Source organism: Neodiprion fabricii, chromosome 5 (assembly GCF_021155785.1).
Source record: "Neodiprion fabricii isolate iyNeoFabr1 chromosome 5, iyNeoFabr1.1, whole genome shotgun sequence".
NCBI lineage: Eukaryota > Metazoa > Arthropoda > Insecta > Hymenoptera > Diprionidae > Neodiprion > Neodiprion fabricii.
The window spans coordinates 1,826,332-1,846,532 of NC_060243.1; the positions used below are offsets into that span (position 1 = coordinate 1,826,332).

The 20,201-nt window shown below is 39.3% G+C and overlaps 3 protein-coding genes and 1 long non-coding RNA gene across 9 annotated transcripts in view; 2 read left to right on the forward strand and 2 right to left on the reverse strand.

The window, feature by feature from the left end:
* LOC124183092 overlaps window positions 1-1,373 on the reverse strand; it is a 118,514-nt gene extending 117,141 nt beyond the window's left edge. Inside the window, exon 1 of the long non-coding RNA XR_006870923.1 lies at window positions 378-1,373. This is a non-coding gene — a long non-coding RNA (uncharacterized LOC124183092). The remainder of the gene's footprint in view (window positions 1-377) is intronic.
* A 316-nt stretch (window positions 1,374-1,689) lies between these two features.
* Window positions 1,690-7,758, forward strand: LOC124183083 (ubiquitin conjugation factor E4 A). The gene is made up of 14 exons (XM_046571098.1): window positions 1,690-1,845; window positions 1,990-2,648; window positions 2,729-3,121; window positions 3,206-3,532; window positions 3,620-3,813; window positions 3,899-4,009; window positions 4,086-4,401; window positions 4,466-4,642; window positions 4,789-4,934; window positions 5,014-5,163; window positions 5,239-5,482; window positions 5,543-5,705; window positions 5,775-5,979; window positions 6,085-7,758. Exons 2-14 carry the CDS (start codon window positions 2,049-2,051, stop codon window positions 6,233-6,235), a joined length of 3,177 nt encoding a protein of 1,058 aa, XP_046427054.1. The 5' UTR covers window positions 1,690-1,845; window positions 1,990-2,048; the 3' UTR covers window positions 6,236-7,758.
* Window positions 7,607-19,266, reverse strand: LOC124183089 (phosphoserine phosphatase). Of its 4 annotated transcripts, none has more exons than XM_046571112.1 (6): window positions 19,246-19,266; window positions 8,906-9,046; window positions 8,675-8,809; window positions 8,301-8,446; window positions 8,023-8,184; window positions 7,607-7,882 (listed from the first exon to the last, which is right to left on the reverse strand). In XM_046571112.1, the coding sequence occupies exons 2-6, from the start codon at window positions 9,043-9,045 to the stop codon at window positions 7,791-7,793; spliced, it is 675 nt and encodes a 224-aa protein (XP_046427068.1). In that variant the 5' UTR covers window position 9,046; window positions 19,246-19,266; the 3' UTR covers window positions 7,607-7,790. The 4 variants fall into 4 exon arrangements, with proteins under 4 accessions (XP_046427068.1, XP_046427065.1, XP_046427067.1 ...); XM_046571109.1 differs by lacking the exon at window positions 19,246-19,266 and adding an exon at window positions 9,981-10,012; XM_046571111.1 differs by lacking the exon at window positions 19,246-19,266 and adding an exon at window positions 9,655-9,813.
* LOC124183086 (G-protein coupled receptor Mth2-like) overlaps window positions 10,491-20,201 on the forward strand; it is a 32,153-nt gene continuing 22,442 nt past the window's right edge. Inside the window, exon 1 of one of the 3 annotated variants that reach the window (XM_046571102.1) lies at window positions 10,491-12,032. In XM_046571102.1, coding sequence (XP_046427058.1) covers window positions 11,183-12,032 — 850 coding nt within the window. In that variant the 5' untranslated portion in view covers window positions 10,491-11,182. Of the gene's footprint in view, window positions 12,033-15,185; window positions 15,957-20,201 lie in introns of those variants that run through there. The other 2 variants (XM_046571105.1, XM_046571104.1) reach the window with 2 other exon arrangements.

Sequence of the window (20,201 nt, forward strand, 5' to 3'; positions counted from 1 at the left end):
ACTTCCCTCCATAAGTAGCGACGTGAAGTGAGCTATTATTGGACAGGCAGCAGCGCGATTTTCAATTGTCCCATACGTGATAGGATATTGCCTATATACAGGCGTACTCACCTCCGTGTTTTGGTTTATTGAAATTTTTCATTATTTCTTACGATGCTGAAGTTAGTAACGTTATCGTAACAATTTTTCACAAACTTTTTTTTTCGGTGAACCGTAATAAAACAAAACATACTCTTATTTTGAAATTTAATAAGAAAAGAGTGATTATTTTCCCAATTTTTCAATGCAATAACGTTACTAACTTCAATCTTCTGATTTTTCTCCCTCCCGTAATACTGCGAATATTCCACAATATATATTCATCAAAATATTTTTACCTTCATGTACAAACTGCAGTATTGATGACATCCTCGTGAATCCTCTCGTCCCGCTGCCACAAATAATTTCACCGATTCACTGAAACGAAGTACCGACGAACACGTCGAAGATGCACACTCACTTCTTACCACACGAATAAAAATAAACCATCTTCAAATGCGCACTCAATTAATGCTCTCAACGCGAGAGCAATATTCCGAATTACCGAACCTGTAGTAAACAACTCTGAATGTCACCCGACGATTGAACGTAAACTGCGACACATCACGTCGTTTATGTTGCACATATCTTTCCTTTTATGAAACCACTGCCACAGTATTTAGTTACCGATAATAAGTTGACAACTTGATGGTCATTTGTTGATTGTTTATTCACCGTTTATACCTCTACAGCGATGGCACAACCTTCCGCGTAAAAAAAAAAACTCTTTGATCAAAATAACTTGACGAATTCCTTCAAATTTACGCAGATACTAAGATATTTATGTCGATTCGGTATCGATGGACCAATTTTTCGAACGAAATATAAGAACAAGAATTTTTATTCGTCATGCACTGTCACAGCACTGGGCAACAAGTTGTTGCAACTTTTTCTTCGACCGGTTTTCACGTGGAATATTGTTGGATGTTTACAAATAACTTTACCAGCGACGGAAAATTACTCTATAGATGAATTTTATCGGTTCATATTCAATAACTCACCGCGATAATATGATTATCCCGTGATTTTCATACATATTCCGGCGTCCGACATCGGGAGACATCCGAGCTCGTTGAAATCGTATCTAGAACTGAACGATCTAGAAAGTTCAGGCCAGTGGTGACGTCACACAACCACCTTCTGTGCTCGCGACTTTATTTTTGAATTTAAAATTACTTACAACGATACATTGAAGTGATTTACGCGTTATTAATTAGTTTATAAGAATCGGACCACGCCGAAATTCCGACATCCGAACCGACGGCGTCACTGATTCGAATAAACGAACTAACCGACTCGCAGCCAATGTCACACCGATGAAATTTGTTTTTCGAGCGGTATCGAACGTACATTCAAATTCACATCATGTTCTAAGTTCACATCACATCTCAATGTCATTATTACCACGTGCATATACATTAATAATATATAATACAAACATGCATACATGGTATCCAAATATATATAAAACAGTGTTTTGATACGATTTTGTGAGCTTTATCCGAAGGATGCAAACAATAAAATTATACGAAATGGCATATCTCGCTACTCATCTCTGATAAAAGTCTCTACACGTGCTGCACTCTGTGTGAATTTTTAATAACGGTAAGGAATTGTTTACGGACAGTACTGATCTCTATATAATTTGTGTAGCAGGGGTTAAGGATTATGACGTCAAAAAAATGATTTGTCAAAATGGTAAACATCGGACAATGACGATTAAAGACCTTAAAAAATATTGACACCACCAACGCGAGGTCTATAGAGGTAACGTAACTGAGACACCTCAATAGTTTACAAAAATTTTCAAGTCATTACACCATTATGTTACGTAAATAACCATCATAACCTAAAATCTATCCTGTACACACGATACTCTGATAACAATTACGTTATCTCTGTCTGTTGCAGCTTAACTCCTAGCATGATAGCTAGAACGTAATCTATATAGTAAAATCGCTCCACCGACAATGTGTGAAAATGTGAATCACAATCCGTTTGCGGGTCTTTTTACATCCGTAAACGAAGCAGCTTCATTTTCTACCCAAAACCAACCTTCGACAGTCCATGCAGACGTATCAAAAAATACTGACGAACATTCGGCAGCAGAGAGTAACAGCGTCAACGATTCTAAACCAATCAACACAGCAGCCGAAGCTGATGCTTTCATTAACGACATAGTTGAGGAAGTTTTCGGCTTGACGCTGCATTCGGATGGAGCTAAAATAAAATCTGGACGACAGCTGGTCTTTCTTGAGGACTTAGCCGCTGCTTTGGCCCCTCAAGATTGGATGGATGCTGAGTCGGTTGAGCACGCTATTTTTGAACGACTTATGCTCAGCAATCCCGGAGGAAAAATAGTTGACAATAAAAATGAAAAACAAACAAACTCTATCGACGATCATGTTTCAGAGACTGAAATTATACCCTATTTGTACGAAAGTTATCGCAGATTACTGCGCTATAAACCAAGCCATAGATTGCACGATACGATAGAAAACATCACACGAATCGTCGTCAGGAATGTTGGCACTGCTATGCAGGAACCTGACTTATTCCAGAGTCAAGAGGTTCGTGATTTGTTTATTACCTGAAATCTATACACCTTGAAATTCTAATTTCGTATATCATTTTAAAATTATATTCACAGGTGCACAAGCAATTTATAGCATTGTTTATGGACGGTGGAGTAGTTGGACAGGAGTTGACCTCCTTTGTAACAGACATTGTCAACGAGTTAAACTCCGAGGATAGGGATGAAAGCCTCAGTGTGATCAGCACAGCTTTCACGCCAATCCTGAACAGCATTCATCAGGAGGTGGCACAGTCCAATCTCTTAGTTTTTCGACAATACTGGTTCGGACTTCTACAGACGTTTGCTTCTGTTGAAGGTCTCGCCTTGTTTCTCATATCGCACAGCACTCCTCGTGCTATGCAAGGAAAAGCGTATTCAGATACGCTGTTGGGGGCACTGCTGTGTCTAAGCTGTTTGCCCAAAACTCTCGAAGCTCCGTTTGACTTCTTTGACAAACCTTTGCAACAGGTGAGCAAAAAGAAACAATTATCGCTGCAACTCGATTTTAATTCGAATGGTCGATTCAATAACATTACTTTTTCTTCTTTAAAGTCAGTTACTTCTATGGAAGGAAATATCTGGACAGCGTTGGATGCGCTCAGCGAATCGCTACATAAAGTTTTTCACACTTTACTAAAGTGTTCCACAGATGTGCGCCACAAAACTTTAAAATGGATAGGCGATTGCCTCCATGCCAACGCTGGGAGAGGAAAGCTCTGGAATTCGCATAGCGATGCTGGACTGACTATGACGCTGACTGTATCCGATGGTTTCATGTTAAATCTCAGCTCAATATTGCTCAGGCTTTGCCAGCCCTTTTGTACAAAGTTGAACGATAGCAAACTGCTGAAAATCGATCCAACTTACTGTTCAGTCGAGGTAGGCTAGTCTCGTTCAAAGAATTTCTGTTAATATTTAAGAATCGCATCTAATTCACAGCTAATATTCGGACATTCTTTTTCCTAGGCTCAAAATGAAGAGGAAAGTAAGACACGTGGTCTTCACGCCAAAGGTTTAAGTGGAGAAACATGTCTCATTCCAATACCCGAAGGTGAAACGCGACCAGCAGCTGAAACATTCGGTTTTGTTACTGAATGTTTTTACCTGACTCATAGAGCATTGGATCTCGGATACCGTGTTGTTTTGGAGAAACTCTTGAGGTGTGCTAAACATGTGCAACAAACTTTATATGCTAAAATCATTGTCCAAAATACAACCTGCTCAAAGTACTCTACTATTTTGCAGAGCAAATCAGGACTTGGCTCGTATGCGGCGGATATACAGTGATGCTCAGGGTGGTGGAAACTCTGAAGTACTAGAGGCCATAACCACGCGAATGGAAATGGAAATGACAAAGTAAGTGAGTAAGTAAGCAGGGGCTTGGAAGATTAATCCCTCAGACCAGGTCAATAAAAAATTTTAAATTTTCCAGATACTTATCGCTTAGAGCTAGTCTTTTGGCGCCTGAGATGCTGAGTCTACTGGCAAAATTCCACGCTGCGACGGCAGTCTGGCTAATACAGGTCAATCTGGATATTGAGTCTGATTTTATTAAGCATAGTACTTATGCACCAAGAGAATTTAAAACCGTCGCGTTCCCGCTACCTGAGACTGTGCCAGAAACTCTAAGATGCATTCCCGAATTTGTGGTCGAAAATACCGTCGGATTTCTCTGCTTTTTGCGACGTTTGAATCCAAACACGTTCGAAGAACAAGGACCGAGCTTTTTGAACCCAATCCTAACAGAGGTAAGAACTTTGCTTTTATATTGCGTTGGAAAACCTTATAAAGTGATTTAATTCAATCGAATAGGTCGTCGCGCTGATGGAGTCTCAACGGCGTTTATATAACCCTCACCTTCGAGCGAGACTCGCCGAAGGACTCGAAGCGCTCTTACCTTTAAACGAGGAACCCTCAAATCAAGCGGTAGCTACGCTGGGAGTTTTTCACAGAGAGCAATTATTTGTTACTCATCCCCACAGACATCAGGTTAGTGCAACGTAATTATATTCTTGAATGGGAAGGATGGAAAGTTGGTTATTACTTTGAAATCACTTCGCACACTTCTTTGAAAAGTCTTGTAAAACTGGATGACCATACAGACGATTAATATCTCCTCGTAATTTCTCATTTAGATAGTTACAAATTTGCTCCAAGTATTTGTGGGAATCGAGATGACAGGTCAGAGCGTTCAATTTGAACAGAAATTTAACTATCGACGACCAATGTACATAGTTATGGATTATTTATGGAAAATACAGGAACACAGGAATAATTTCAAGTAAGTGTGAATGTAAAGAGGAGCTCTTAAAAATAATACTGAATAAAATGTAGTCAATTCATGCGGGATGTGTGCACAGGCAACTGGCTAAAGAGGCTGAACAAAACATGGAAGCAGTGCAGCCACCACTGTTTCTCAGATTCATGAATTTACTTATGAACGACGCGGTATTTCTCCTCGATGAAGCACTCTCGAATATGGCACAACTCAAGCAACTATTCCAGGCAAGGTGAGCGTAAAGTTTTGCAGTAAGTAATCTGGAGATGTTCATTATAACATGACCAAGCGATTTATTCAATATCAGAGAAAATGGCGAGTGGGATAAACTTCCGCCGCACGAAAGAGAGCAACAGATGGGATATCTGACGCATATCGGTATGATAGCCAGATTTGACAATATTCTCGGCAGAGAAACCATACACACTTTGGAAATGCTCACTTCTGAGATTATATCCATATTCTGTCATCCCACTATGGTCGATCGCATCGCTTCGATGCTCAATTATCTACTGCTGCAATTAGTCGGACCTAATCAGAAAAATCTTAAGGTGAGATGAGACGCGTAATTGACGCAATTTCCCAGTATAACGTAGTGGATCTATTACTAGGTCAAGGATCAGAAAGAATACGACTTCAAACCGGCAAATCTGGTCTTAAATATCTGCAAGATATACATAAACCTGAGTCACAACGAAGCTTTTACACTGGCCGTTTCTCAAGACGGACGTTCCTACAGTCCGGAATTATTCAAACTCGCGGAAAATGTTCTAGGTAGGTGTTGAAGATAATAAAAGACATAATATTATCCTGAAAATTGTCTAAATGCTCCTAATCAAATAGTACGCATCGGAGGTGGCGGGATACTTGGGGATCTTGACCAGTTTGCAAAACGGGTCGAGGAAGCTGCTAATCAGAAAAAACAAGAGGAAGAAATACTTTCTGGTGCCCCTGACGAGTTTTTAGACCCGATTATGTCCACGCTAATGACAGATCCAGTCATTTTACCGTCTTCAAAGATTGTAGTGGATCGCCAAACTATTGCAAGGTTCGTTGCAGCTGAAATCAACCATGTTGCATCGATGGCCTAACTTTGTTATTACGAAATTTAATAGCAATGTGAAAGATTCATGAATACTTCGCAAATTTTTAGACACTTGTTAAGTGACCAGACGGATCCCTTCAATCGATCGATGTTGACGATGGATATGGTGAAATCGGATACGGAATTGAAAGACAAAATAGAGGAATGGATTGCTCAGAAAAGGAAAGAAAATATTCTGGGAAGTAGTAGTGAAAAATAATATCACTATTTCGTGGTGCTGCTTGGTTAAACCAATAAAAAAAATGTACAAGTATGAATTTACTGGATTATAGGTATCCAGAAAGAGTTTACTGCTTTTGATGATGTGTAACAATTCGACGAAACGTATGAATAGAAAAATTTTATCACAAATCTGAGAGTCTGCAATTTTGCCACGTCGCATCAATAATGAGCAAGATTTTATTACCCGAACCCAAATAACAGTGTAATCCATATTTAGAATTCTCCAACTTGATACTACTTTATAATTTGTGTTCAATAATCAGCTTGCAGTATCTTTTACGAGTGAAATCAATCAACCACCGATGCAATCTTATGCAAGTAGATTTTTATACCGTGTATATGTGATACAATTGATTAGCAACTTTGCTTTTATCAATTTGCTAAATAACTTCACTATCGGGATTGAATCATTGCAGACTGCGTATTGACAATTACCAATAATTACAATATTATCAAGAACTTTTATCAACACTATGCTAATTTTGTTTCATTTTATCGCGGATAATAGCTTTGTCCCATCTGTAGATGGGACGATTATCAAAATTTTGAAACATTCCATACTAAAAAGAGCAAGTTCCTTTGTGTGTTATGAAAAATTGCTCGAATCTGCTGCATTGTAATCAAATGTTGATTCCTAACAATACGATTTGTTTGAATTTCGGAAATATAGCGTGCACAATTTAATAATTACTTCGAACCCAGTAGAAATATGAAGTTCAACTTAGTAAAAAAAATTATGGATACATCATAACGTGGTTGTCGCTATTGTAAATAGTTGACATATTTAATTTCTGCTGTCATGAGTTTAAATTGAATAGAATATTTGAACAAAATGACTTTTCACTGATTATAATGTTCAAAGACTTCTTCAAATTTCGGAAAAAAATTTATGATTTTTAGTTCAGCAGTCAATCGAAGTTTATGAATGGAAAAAAAATAGTTTATTGTAATATAATTTTTGTATTAATAATTATGGAATTATAGCATTCTACTTTTTTTCCCCGAAATAATCATGTGTATAAAAATAGCATTTCACAAAACTTTAAAGCACGATAGGTTCAATTTCTTTCTGGATATTGGAAAATTTATCACTGCCTCTAATCAAGGCTAAATGTCAATAAAATGTTATGGAATAAACTGTTGATGTATTATAATTAACGTATTGATTATTTAGCATATACCTCTCTCCGTAAATGCCCAAAATTTCCGCAACCAGTTACCGTTTCTCGCGTCGATGGTAAAAAGTTACTTATAAACACATGAATAAATGAATAGAGAATGAATACAAGACGCTAATCGCCATTCCTCACATATCGATGATGCAGCGGGCTAATTAAATATCATAATCAACAATATAAAGATCTATTTATGCATAATTACCACATGTCTCGAACATGGGTTTCGGTGATTTGTTTTGTTTTAAATAGATCATACATTATCTCGATATCTCTGCCTGCATGAGAGAGCAAAATACAATAAATATCCTGATAAAAAAAAAAAGTAATAAAAATTTCAAACACTTAGGTAATTAATTATTGTAAAACCTCTACCAATTCGTTGAAATCCGTGATGAACCAGGGAGCCCGAAGCTTCACATCTTCCCTAATTACATTGCCCCCATACCCTGTTATGGAAGTAATAATTGACTGCTGTAGAAAAGTACTGATATTCCACTGATTTTTAGTGTAATTAAAATGCTAAAAACTGGTCATTTCTTAGTTATCTCATGTGTTAATTTAACAAAGGTAAGCAAATTTCACTCACCAATCATTGTATCTGCTGGAGGACAGGCTTCCAAATCCGTAGCTCCGTCTCCGATGTGAACAATTGTTTTCAATCCTTTATGTTCCTTTAGTTCTTTGATCACATCGCGTTTTCCACCAGATCTAGAGGTAGGCTGAGTTTCATCAAACCCAGCATATTCACCTGAGATGATAAGTAGGAAAATTGAGGATAAATTTTAACAGCAATTTGAAACCCCAAATACCGCATAAACAATTAATCTTTCAATTTGAATGTAAAATTCGTGAATCAAAACAAACCTGTCAAATAAAATTTCAGCCTGTTAGCAAAGACATTTTCTGGTGGAATATTCAGTTGCGCAGCAACAGGCAAGATCAATGATCGAAAACCGCCCGATATAAGAAATACTTGTTTCTTTTGAGACTGTAACGTTTCTACCAGAGTCCTGTAATTCGAGTCGCTCAATTGTTGTTGGAAAACTTTAAGGAATGAGGAAAGATGCTTATTTCTTAAATTTCAGAGCGCAGCCTGCACTGATTGAGAATATAAAATAAGGAGTAGACGTAATGCATCACAGTTTTAAATTCTCAGAAAGTTCAGAAATCTCAGGCTGTATTCAACTCTGTATAAAATACGAAATTCCGATTCAAACTGCAGAAAGTACAAAACTCACTTGATGCCAGGTGAAAGTCGGATAGGATGAGTGCGTAAAAATTCTTTGACTTGATCGGCACTGGGTTGAAGAATGGAGAGTCGAACGCCGAGTGATGTTCGGAAGTCCATGTTTCCTTGCATTGCTCGTTTCGTTCTGTAAAGATAAGAAAACAAAAAATGAATTTAGAAAGTAGACAGAAAATTGAAATAGAGCAGGTAACAACAAGTTTTAATAAAGAACAACTCGTACAGCTGAGTAACGTCGTCTCCCTTTCCGCAAAACTTGGCAAGCTCGTCTATTCCTTCGTCTTGTATAACCGTGGAGTCTACATCGAAGGCTACAGCGTCAGCAGTCCTCAGGATCGCTTTTATCTCGTCCAAATTAGCCATTCTGTAAAGAGAGCAGAAAGACTTTCACAATCAAACTTTGGACGCTAAAATCGTAACGGTTGTATAAATATGCTAGCTAGTAAACGCGTCAAGTCTCCCGGACAGTGATGTAATCTCTGAACTCGTCGGTCAAAGCTCGATCGATTACCATAATAACCAGGTACCTTATCTTATTGGAACAAAAAACGATGATTAAAGTAAAGGGGAAAGGTAGTTAATTGAACTAACTTTAGTAAAACTTTTGATCAAAGTGATTACATTTATTTATTTCTCTATTTTTGTCAAGTTCGCCATATGAGACATTGAAAAGTTTCAATCTAATCGGTATCACCTTATTACTTTGGATCAACAAATAACGTCAACAAATCAGCGCTCAAATGCTGCGCAGACGATAGGCGAATAGTTTTTAGTTGAACCGCGGCTCACCGGCTCCTTGCCTACTTAATAATTATCAAATTATCAATCGGCGTGTCTATTGGTCCGCTGCCTAATTTCCGAGAGTAAAAACATTCGTGTCGACGAGCTGCATACGGAAATATCGATGCATTCATGCCTATCATCATCCTAAATTTATTATTGGGCTATAAGATAATGAATTTTTGTACCTACTAGCCGTTGTGATAGGTGGGAGTTGACCGTATAAAAAAAAAAATGTATACCACAGCTTCGTTACTACTTCAAACGGCGTTTCCGACTTCGATCATACGATTTTACTAAGCCGTGCTTTTGGTAAATGAATGACGCGACAAATGAACGGACGGAACGTCCTTGAAATTCGTTGAGAGAAGAAAAAAAAAAAAGAATCCCGAGATGTAGGCGACTCGGTCAATCCTTATTATACAAGTTATCAACTCCGACAGTAAAGAAGTTTTGCTGCGAATGAAAACAGAATCAGCAAAAAAAAATTTGAAAAAATGACGATAATTTACACTGACCTTCGTATGAATGACATATTTGGTGACAGTGAAGTGATTTTGGATTCATTTGAATGAAAAAATAGTACCACATTGCTGAACCTTGTCTTTATTCTAATCATTTTGCACACTGATTCTGCGAGATAAGCACGTCTTTAATTATTGTCGTACTTCCGTTATCAGCTACGGTTTTCGTGTCATTCTGCTAATTTTTAAGCATTGGAAAAACCATCTGATTTTCGTTTTCGTATTTAATTTATTATATGTTGTATTGAAAAAAGAATTTACCTATCGTAATGATTTACTTGAAAAGTTATTGAGTGCAAGATAAAAAAAAAAATCAATTTTGTGCATTTTCGAATTCCAAAGTACTTCTAAATGTGTCTGTGAAAAAAAAAAAAAAAAAATGCAGGGTCATTTCACAAGAAAGAAGAATCTTCACCTTATCGAGACAGATTTTTGTTGTTTAATTAGGAAATTGAGACAGACCTTAATGAGAGATTTCTGCATTGCCAACAATAAGTTTTGGCCGTTAATAAAGACTCCGTATCAAGCTTTTGGTAGGGAATCCGGAGTTACCGACAGAGCCCGGCAACACGAAACCTCGCCGAAATTCGCGGGAACCGTCGGTTATTCGAATCGATATTATTTTCTGCAAGGTTGTGAATGAAAAGGGGGGAAATAAAGCTCAGCAGGGGGCTTTCGATCGAACTCAGTAGATAACGATCCACCTCGCTGTCCGGCCGAACAGATGGCCGACGCGATACCGAGGAGGTGTACGATAAAACGGTGCAGACTGAGTGAGGTGCGCGACGTCTGAGAGAGTAGAAAAGCGATAAAATGCGCAAGGGATCGTCGGGATCTACCGTGGCGGGAAGGAACAAAAGCTCATTCAATACGTGGATAACCGTCTGCGTTTAGTCGGGTGCGAGCATCGTGAAGTGTTAGATGAGCGATATGGTCATCCGCCTAACCGCTTCGGGTCGAAAACGAGAAGCCCCTGGAGTGCTGGATTAGGGATGTCTTCGGAGTGCCGTTGAGACGCATCAGAAACGAGTTACAGCATCATCGGTATCACCGGCAGCCTGAGTTGTCCGAGCATTGATAAACGATATCTTCAGCAGCGTCGTGAATGAGATAAAAGAGAAGGAAAGGGAAAAAAACCGTAACCGCAATTTCGGGCATCAAGCCGCGCATTACAGGTGAAAAACTACACGAACGATATGCGGAAAGTCGCTGCAAGGAGTTTAGCTACCCTCGTCCTTCTGGTCGCCGGGATCATCGACGGTGATCAGACCCCCCTTTCGAACTCAACGTGTCCGGCAAGTCTGGCCCTTCCGATACTGAACGTCGACGAAATCGTGGATTTCAAAAACGGTTCGATTTCCTACGAAGGCCGCGTTTACCCGGCGGGTTATCACCGTTGGGACGATTCGCGCAATCTCACCCTGGGCTGCGTCTGCGAATTGCCGGGGTTCAAGTGCGTGCGGAAATGTTGTCCCGGTTCTCAGGTGCTGAACTCATCGACCTCCAACTGCTCCCTTCAGGCCCCTGACCGAGCACCCCAATTTCCGGTCCCAGCGTTGGAACTCCCCGAGAAAAATCTCGATGAGGAAATCAGGAACTTCACGAGATTAGACCAGGTCTTCTACCTCGTGGAGTCCGGCTTCCTGTGCCAGGGATCAAAGTACATGCTCGAACCCACGAAATACCCAGAGGATGACTTCGTCCTTGATTCCAAGGGCGCTCTTGTCACGCAGGCTGCCGTTCTCGAGCCTGAAAGGTACTGTCTCGACTGGCTCGACGACCTCGAGACCATCCGCGTGATCGTTTGCTACGTCGAGGAGGCCCAGGAGGAGCCCGTCAAGATCGAGATCAAGTTGTACCCCGTGGGGATGATCGTTTCCTTGCCCTTTCTGCTCGCCACCTTCCTCGTCTACGCCATTATCCCCGAACTACGGAACGTCTACGGAATGACCCTGATGTGCTACGTCGCTAGTCTCCTCGTCGCCTACACGATGCTGGCCGTTGTTCAGCTCATCACGTTCGACGACTTGACGTGCATTGTACTCGGTGAGCAAAGACTTCGTTCCTTGAAATCAATCACTTTGCCGAATTAAGCAGGAGGACACCATTCGCTCGGAAATCGAATGAACCGTTCCAATCAACCAAGGCCTTGATTTTTATACCGATTTCTTCACCTCGTCCTGGCATTTTAGATTATTTACAATGTGCTTTTCAACAAATTACGAACCTTACAGGCGATTTTCAGTGATCTATGGATTGGATAGAGGCGCAGGAAATCACAGTGAATCATACACGGAGATAATAAAAAGACAGACTTTACTCAAAACTGCAGTAAAAAAGGACGGGTCAGGTTTTTTGGCAAAATATACTTTGCAAAGTGCAAAATTTATTCTAGAAACAGTGAAAATCACTGTGCGCGGACTAAAATCTCCTACATTTATAATTTAAAAAAATATGTGTCCCTCTTTTCCCAAGGTTTCGAGTAAGGTGTGCTCTTTTTCTTTTCTCCGTGTCCTAGAAATTACCCAAAATGATTTTAAAACAGTAGATATCACGCGACTAACCGTAAATCAACGTAAGCACGCGATAAATGGAAATGAATCAGACATACGCCAATGATTTGAAACCATTAGGCGCTTACCATAAGGTTTGCAACGATGTCCATGATTTCCAACGCGTGCCACGCTGTTTCTTCAACGCTATCATTGCGACATCCTTGAGCGAATGAGTACTCGTTTACACACCACACTCTGAGCAAATACTTCAAGTGTAAATCTGCCGGAGTCGTTTCCTCTGGTAACTGATTCTATTTGAAAGTATTACGAAGAGAAGAGTTGAATTCTGCAGGAAAGAGCCTTAAGCAAAATCTCATTTATTACATGCATACAAAAAGTAACTAGAATTTCCATATAATTAAAATGAAATTGTTTTCGATGAAACTGCGGTACATGTGTGATGGTTTACATACATTGTACTTAGAGAACCGGAAGCTGGATGATTATGTCAGTTCTGAGAAGCTCTATTCTGACGTCCATAGACGAGTTAAACAAAACTCGTTCATGTGTATATAAGATATAATAACCATGTACGAAAATGAAAAAGCTATGCCACACGATGTTTTTATACATAGTATACGTACTTGTACTACCGACGATGAGGAATTTAAAAATAGAAACCCCAATTCGTACTAAAATATCCGTATGATTTGATACGTTTTGTCTGATGTTTATTAGAAGCAACGCTAAACTCGGCCACGTTTTTTTCTAAAATGTTTCCTAACTGAGATGAAAATTCTACAACTCTTATTACCCGGACTTTATACGTATAAAGTTGAAATATTTCCCGGTAGTTACGTTGAACGGAAGACGTAATCCGTGTGAAGAAAAATAATCACACCTATGTATCAGGGGGGATAAAAAAAATTATAAAAATCTGGTTTCCGTTGGATATAATTATGATGCGGTTTGTATATATGAATACCAACATAGCGTACGTAGAATGTATATATACAAAACATGTATACAATATAACACAGTTACGTTCTGGATCAACAAATTTGCCGAATGAAATCGCCGCAATTAAGATGCCCGCGTATATGCGTACATAAATGTTGGACAACTTTTGCGATATATGTGTATCGTCAGATTGTTGTCGCTATTTAAAAATGTGTCACTGTGCATTTTTCCCGTACCAACGTCATTGTAGAAAAAATTTACGAGAAATCTTTGAGACTTGAAAAATCCATTAGATTTACATTCTTACAAGTCCAACAAATCTCTCGTCATATGTACACGTAATGCTAATGAGACTGAAACAAGGGTCTGAATCTTATCTTGAAAAAATTTTTATGCACCTAATTAGATGTATGAAAGTCTAATAGGTTTCTTGTAAAATGTATCTAATAACGTTGGTGGAAGAAAAGTGCAGTCATAGATTTCATATATATGCACTTTTCCTCCACCAACGTTATTAGATACATTTTACAAGAAACCTATTAGCCTTTCATATATATATATACATATATTAGGGTGGTCCTTATTTAGGGTGTTGAAGAATTTTTTACAACCCGCCTTACAAATCAATTTCAAACGATGCAAAAACAGTTGCCCAATTTTTTCATATTTTTACCTCAACTCTAAGATGGTTCGCTTTGTCATCGAAGTGATTACATGGGAAAAACTTTTTTTTTCAGTATATATTTTATTGTAAGAGTAATAATGTTCCAAAAAAATCTGTAAACGCGAGGTTTTAGTGGCCATTAGTGCTACTATCTCAAAAAAAAAAAAAAAACCCATCATCGTACCAGGCGATCTAGACGAATTGCACTTCCTCAAAGTACTGATTTTTTTTTTTTTTGCTCAGAAGTAAAAATCTGAACAAATTAGGCAACTGTTTTTGAATTATTTAAAGTTAATTTGGGGGCGTCAGATGGTAAAGATTCGTCAACACCATAAATAAGGACCACCCTAGTATATGATATATACATACACATATATATTTATTTATAAACTAATGTGATGAATAAAATCTGGCAATTTTTTGACCGATTTATCGATCTATAAAAATATCACAGGATCGTCGGGAATATCATTCATCTCTTACGCTCGTGTGACGGTATCAAATTCTCTAGCCTCACGATGGATAAGTATAAAATTGCAATCACTGTAACGCAACATCAACGATACAAAAATACTTGTACCTAGTTGTACAAAATTTTACGAGACAAATAGTTACCGGGTCCGTGTAAATTCCCGTGAAAAAACCAAGTCGTGGAGCGTCGATAAGAATGACTAAGGATTTCGGTATCAGTTACAACGATGCGATAAAGTAACCGATCCGAGTGCGATCGCATCAGTCTCTTCGCGTCAAAGTGGCAGGAGGCAAGAGGTTTGCGGCTTGCGGTTTAGACGGTCAATAAACAAAATGAATAAAAACGCGGATCCACCAGCTGATCGTCATCGTCGCAGTAGAAAAACGCGTGGGCGGGTCTGCGCCGAACGCGTCCGCATTACTCAACGAAAAATAGTGTGAGAATGCAAGTTTGTAGTGGTGATCAAACGCGCTCCGAATATATTGCATATACATATAATACATATATATATATATATACATTACACACAAACGCACATTTCGCTACGTAGGAAAATTCCCCGGTCAGGTGAGGTTGGTAAGCAGGGAAGGGAGCTGGCCCAGGGACAACGAACGGGGGCTCGTTTATCCAGTGTGTAAATCCTCAGTCCGATCCGCGTGAGTGTCGAGCGAGCATCATGCGGCGGTTGCTCTTCGCGTGTTTCATGCTCTCCTGGGCCCGAATCGGGGCCCGAAGCGCGTGGACGACCGCGAAAGACGAGAGTGATTGCGCGGCCTCGGGAAACTGCGTGTTGTTCTGCTGCCCTCCGGGCCTCTACAAGCATGGATCGAGATGCATCGAGGAGCCGGAAAATCCGGCCCCGTATCTCGAGCTGCCCCCGGTATTTGGGCCGGATTTGAAACCGCTCGAGAACGCGAGCGGCGTAGAGTTTTCGGTCATGTACAAAATGCCCTGCTCGTCGACCGGCAGTTATGCCCTTAGTCCGGAGGAGGAGGCCCTCGACGAGTTCTACCTCATGGCCAATGGGTCCGTTAGCAGGCCCCGATACCCAGAGGGATTGAAGGTCCTCAACTTCGGCCAGTTCTGCTTCGCTTCGTTGCTCCAGGATAACCAGTCACGAACCGTTGTTGCCGCCTGCTTCGAGACCACCCAAGAGAAGCGCAATGTGCCGGCGATATTTGCCATAGCCATGCTTCTCTCCACGCCATTTCTCATCGCCACTTTCTTCGTCTACACTGTTCTGCCGGAGTTCGATAACATCCATGGACTCACCCTTAGGGCCTACATCGCAGCCCTCTTCCTGGCATATTTGGGACTCGTTGTTGTCCAGCTCGGCGATCAGACTGTAGTGAAGATCACCGTCCTTTGCACGACTCTCGGTAACCGATTTCTTGTGTGATTTATGATGTGTGCCTACTCGTTTTAGTTGTCAACCTTGCTCCAATTATTGACATTTTTTGCTTGGGAAATCAAAGTTGCAAGCCCTAACGATCTCTAGCAATTGGCATTAGTCACAGAGAAATTCCCAACTTGTGTGGTCAGTTTATAGTTTCGAAAGATAAAAGGGTCGATAATTGGGTCTGAACGAGTGAACAACTGGTGACACGTACCTTAATATCGGTTTGTTACTGGGTTTCGAAATGTAGAAAAGCGGCGTGGAAAAAAGTCGATAAGTGTATAGAAACGTCAAAGTATCGAAAGCCGGTAAGAAGCAGGATCTTCGATTCGATATTCAACGTGAAATGGATTTTCGCGTATTCCAAAACTAGATATTACGACCCTTTTATCATATTTCCTTCCGCCTCAAGAGCTCTCATCTCCGCATTGTCACCGAATCCACCACAATTTCTTCGAAACGTTTACAAATTTTTAGCACATTTTCGTCGTTCTTTCATTCAAACCGCCTCTGAAGCTGGTTCATATAAAGCGAGTATGCAATCGCGTCGGACGTTACAAATTCCAAAACCCAACACATCCGGACTCTGCCAAATTTTTTTCCCTCTCACAGCGGACGATCTTCATTGGTTACGAAAATTCCTCTGTATAATGATCGAGAGAAAGAACTCGCGGGGATCGCACGATTTTGTGTAATCCGTCTAAAAATAGTTTTGGAATGCTCGATATATCGCATTTATTTATTCGGATCCTCCCTTCGTAAACTTCTATACGGAAGCTCGGAGATTCTGTGAAGCTGATTTCTCGGTCGCATAGTTCCACTGTCCATGAACTTCTGGTCACGTCTAACTGCAATCCAGGACAATCGATTCGGAGTTAATTTAAACACCGTGACGATGTTGAAACGACGTTTCTTCGTAAAATGCAAAAAAGATGTTTTTTTTTTTATATACACCAAGACCGCGCGATAGAATCCATTCACACGAATTTATTACCAGCAGTTGGATTCTCACGGACGAAGCTTCCAAGGTATCTAGTCCGAAGCTCTTGGCGATCTATTTTCTCATCTCGTTGATCAATGGCAAACCGAACGAATGAATATTATAGTATCAGTGGTGGCGACGTTTCTGTTATATTACGATAATTACCATCGAGTTCGGACATTTTCTGCACCGAAATGATTTCATGCATTCGATGAAAATTACTGGTTCAATATCACAGATCGTAGATCTCTCGTTAGATTACGATACATACGTCAATTTCTATATTTACGCACGTGTATCGGACGTCGATGATTAGATTGTAACGCGTATCTAACCGCTGCTGTCCATCGTCGGGTTTATATAATATCAAATCGAAATTAGTACATACACAATCGTTAGCGGGTGAGGAAACGGCGTATATAATAATCCAAACCTATAAGCTGTCTCAAAAGAAACGAAAAAAAAAAAAAAAAACTTGTTAAATCCGAGATATAATAATTTACACGATACGCGAGTCACCTTAGACCTTGAATTTCGTACGTAAACGTTGTTACATTATAGTACAGAAAAATATTGGCAAAGTTTGTTAACATTCGATAAATATTATGCAAATTTCAAAAATCATTCCGAAGTGAAAGGCACGACAAAAACGGACCATTGAATTCTTCTGACGGAAATGTTTCCTTGTTCGTTCGCTCATCGATCAGCTTGGCATTTAACGATATTTTCTAGATACCTCCCGGTACACATGCCTACGATGTGAAAGCGTCAAACGAGATGTCGTCAAACGCCTTTCAATTACACGCTTTATTACACCCGTACTTCGGTTTGTACCTGCATATATATGCTATAATAAAAGGTGTCCGCGTTTCCTCGTCGCGGATAATACGTCGGTTAAACGAACTTGCGCAAGAGTTCCGCCTGTTCAACGACCTCGACGTTTGTTTAAAAAATAGAAACGAAAAATAAAAGGAATGTTCCGCATTATTTGTCCCGTGGAATTATAAAACGATTTCAAACATCATACGCGTCATCGGCTATCAACGTTTTCCGAACGGAATAGAGAGTGAAATTTTGTTCTTCGTCGTTATGAAAGCAAGACTTTTGGTAGTGATCGATTTTTTATGTAATTTGTATGAGAAATAAAGAAGCAGACGAAGATAAGTCGAACGGAATTAAGTGTTCGAACCGCGTTCCGGGAATACCTGGAGATCGATTTGCATACATGGAAGGAGAGACTTTAAATTCCGCAAGCATAATTTAACATCGGTATAATTGGTATTTCCGGAAAGTTAACAGAAATTCCCGTTAATATCGGTTACGTTTGTTTCTCTTTTCGCTTCGGGAAAACCTCGATTTCGATCCCACTTTAAGATGTAACGGGACGTAGATTCCCAAGACAAAAGTGAATCTCGGTGAGAATAAATAAAAATCATTCATAACCGAGTCGATAAGATAATTCATTTTGAATAATAATAATGCCAAACAGTTGTCAATACACTGTTTAAACAAAAATTTGGGTAACAAATCTCTAGTGAAATTGTTTTTATTTCGTATAAAACGAATTCATTGATTTTTCTGAATACCTATGAATTTTTTTGGAATATTCGGCGATTTTGAATAATACAGTTTTCCAAAATTTTCCATGCCTCTAAAACTTCTCCAGTGTAATTGTATAACCATTGACGAAAACCTGTCCAAAAATTCGGTACTTTGAATCCATTTTTTAAAATTTTCAAACTTCTCGGAAACGGGTTTTCAATTCACGAAAAATTTCCAAAAAAAAATTCATACTTATTTAGAAAAATCAATGAATTCATTCTGTATAAGATAAAAAAAAATTCCACTAGATATTTACTACACAAATATTTGTTTAAACAATTTATTAACAACTTTTTGGCATTATTATTATTCAAAAAGAATCATCTTGTCGGATTTTCGTGTCATCGCGAAGTGTTCGATATTCTCACCGAGACTCACTTTTGGTCGCGAATATTTTTCGACTTCATTCCTTACCATCGAACCTACGAGCGAGATTTCTCCAATAATTTTTATTTTTTTATCCGCTGCCCGCAGAGTTAAAACACCGACAACCGAGTGAAACATTATGAATGATTAATCAAGGTACATCGGATGACTGCGTTTCTACAATCTGCGTATCAGACATGTTCGTGACAGTGTTTCACCGCAAGGCAAAACAATGTTTCTCAAGATATGATACATAACAGATATTATACACAGGATGTTAATCAAAAACGTACGCAAACACACTGTCGACGCAAAAACATACCGTGGAAGACAGGAATTATGCAGGGACGTAATTATACCGCAAATATGCAGCTGTGATCCACCCAGCGGACTTCCTTCTGCGTTCTCTCTCGATCTCCGTATCGCGAAAGATGCAGTTAACAACGGCCGCTGCTCTGCAAATGAAACTGCATATTACGCACGTATTGATGAAAAGTTGTAGGTATAGATTGAAATTATTTGCGGCACAATCTCATTTTATTTTCAGTCGAAAACATTTCGTTGAGAACAAAAGAAACATGCCAGTAACCGCACTCGTCAAGTATCTCGGAAATTGCAACACGCAAATTGACCGAGGAAATAAAAAATGTTTATTTTTACCGCAGTACGTTCACACTTCATTTTTTTTTTTTATCCTGGATAATTTTTCCTCCAAGTACAAAAAAATTTTATAACCAAAAAAATTGCGCTTTCGAAGAATACTCAGAGTAATATTACTGATGAAAATTAAAAATAGAAAGTAATATATATGTACGGGATTACCGGTTTATTATTAAAATTTCAGTCATAAATGTCATCGTCAATTTCGTCTTTGGCATTCAAATCTTCCGTCCGAATAATCAATGCTGAATTCATGCAATTGCTTCCATCGCACACACCATAAATTTCAATGCAGTGCAGCCCATTTTTTCTACAACCAAAACCTGGGCCACGTTCTTTTTTGGCAGTTGCAAACAATTATTTTGATGAAATTCTCTAATGTTGAATATTGAATCATGATTGAATTGATATTACTTGTACCTTGTGGCACTTTTGATACAAGGAAGCCGTGTGGCTCTCGGAATAAGACTGGCTTGATAGCAGATCAGCTATCGAGCTCAACCCGATCCCCCTGAAACGCTTTCAAGGTCGTAAACCCGAATGGGAATTCAATGTGCTCTACACTACAGGCCTGTAGTATAGGGCCTATACTCATTTTGAAAAAGAATTAACGATGAT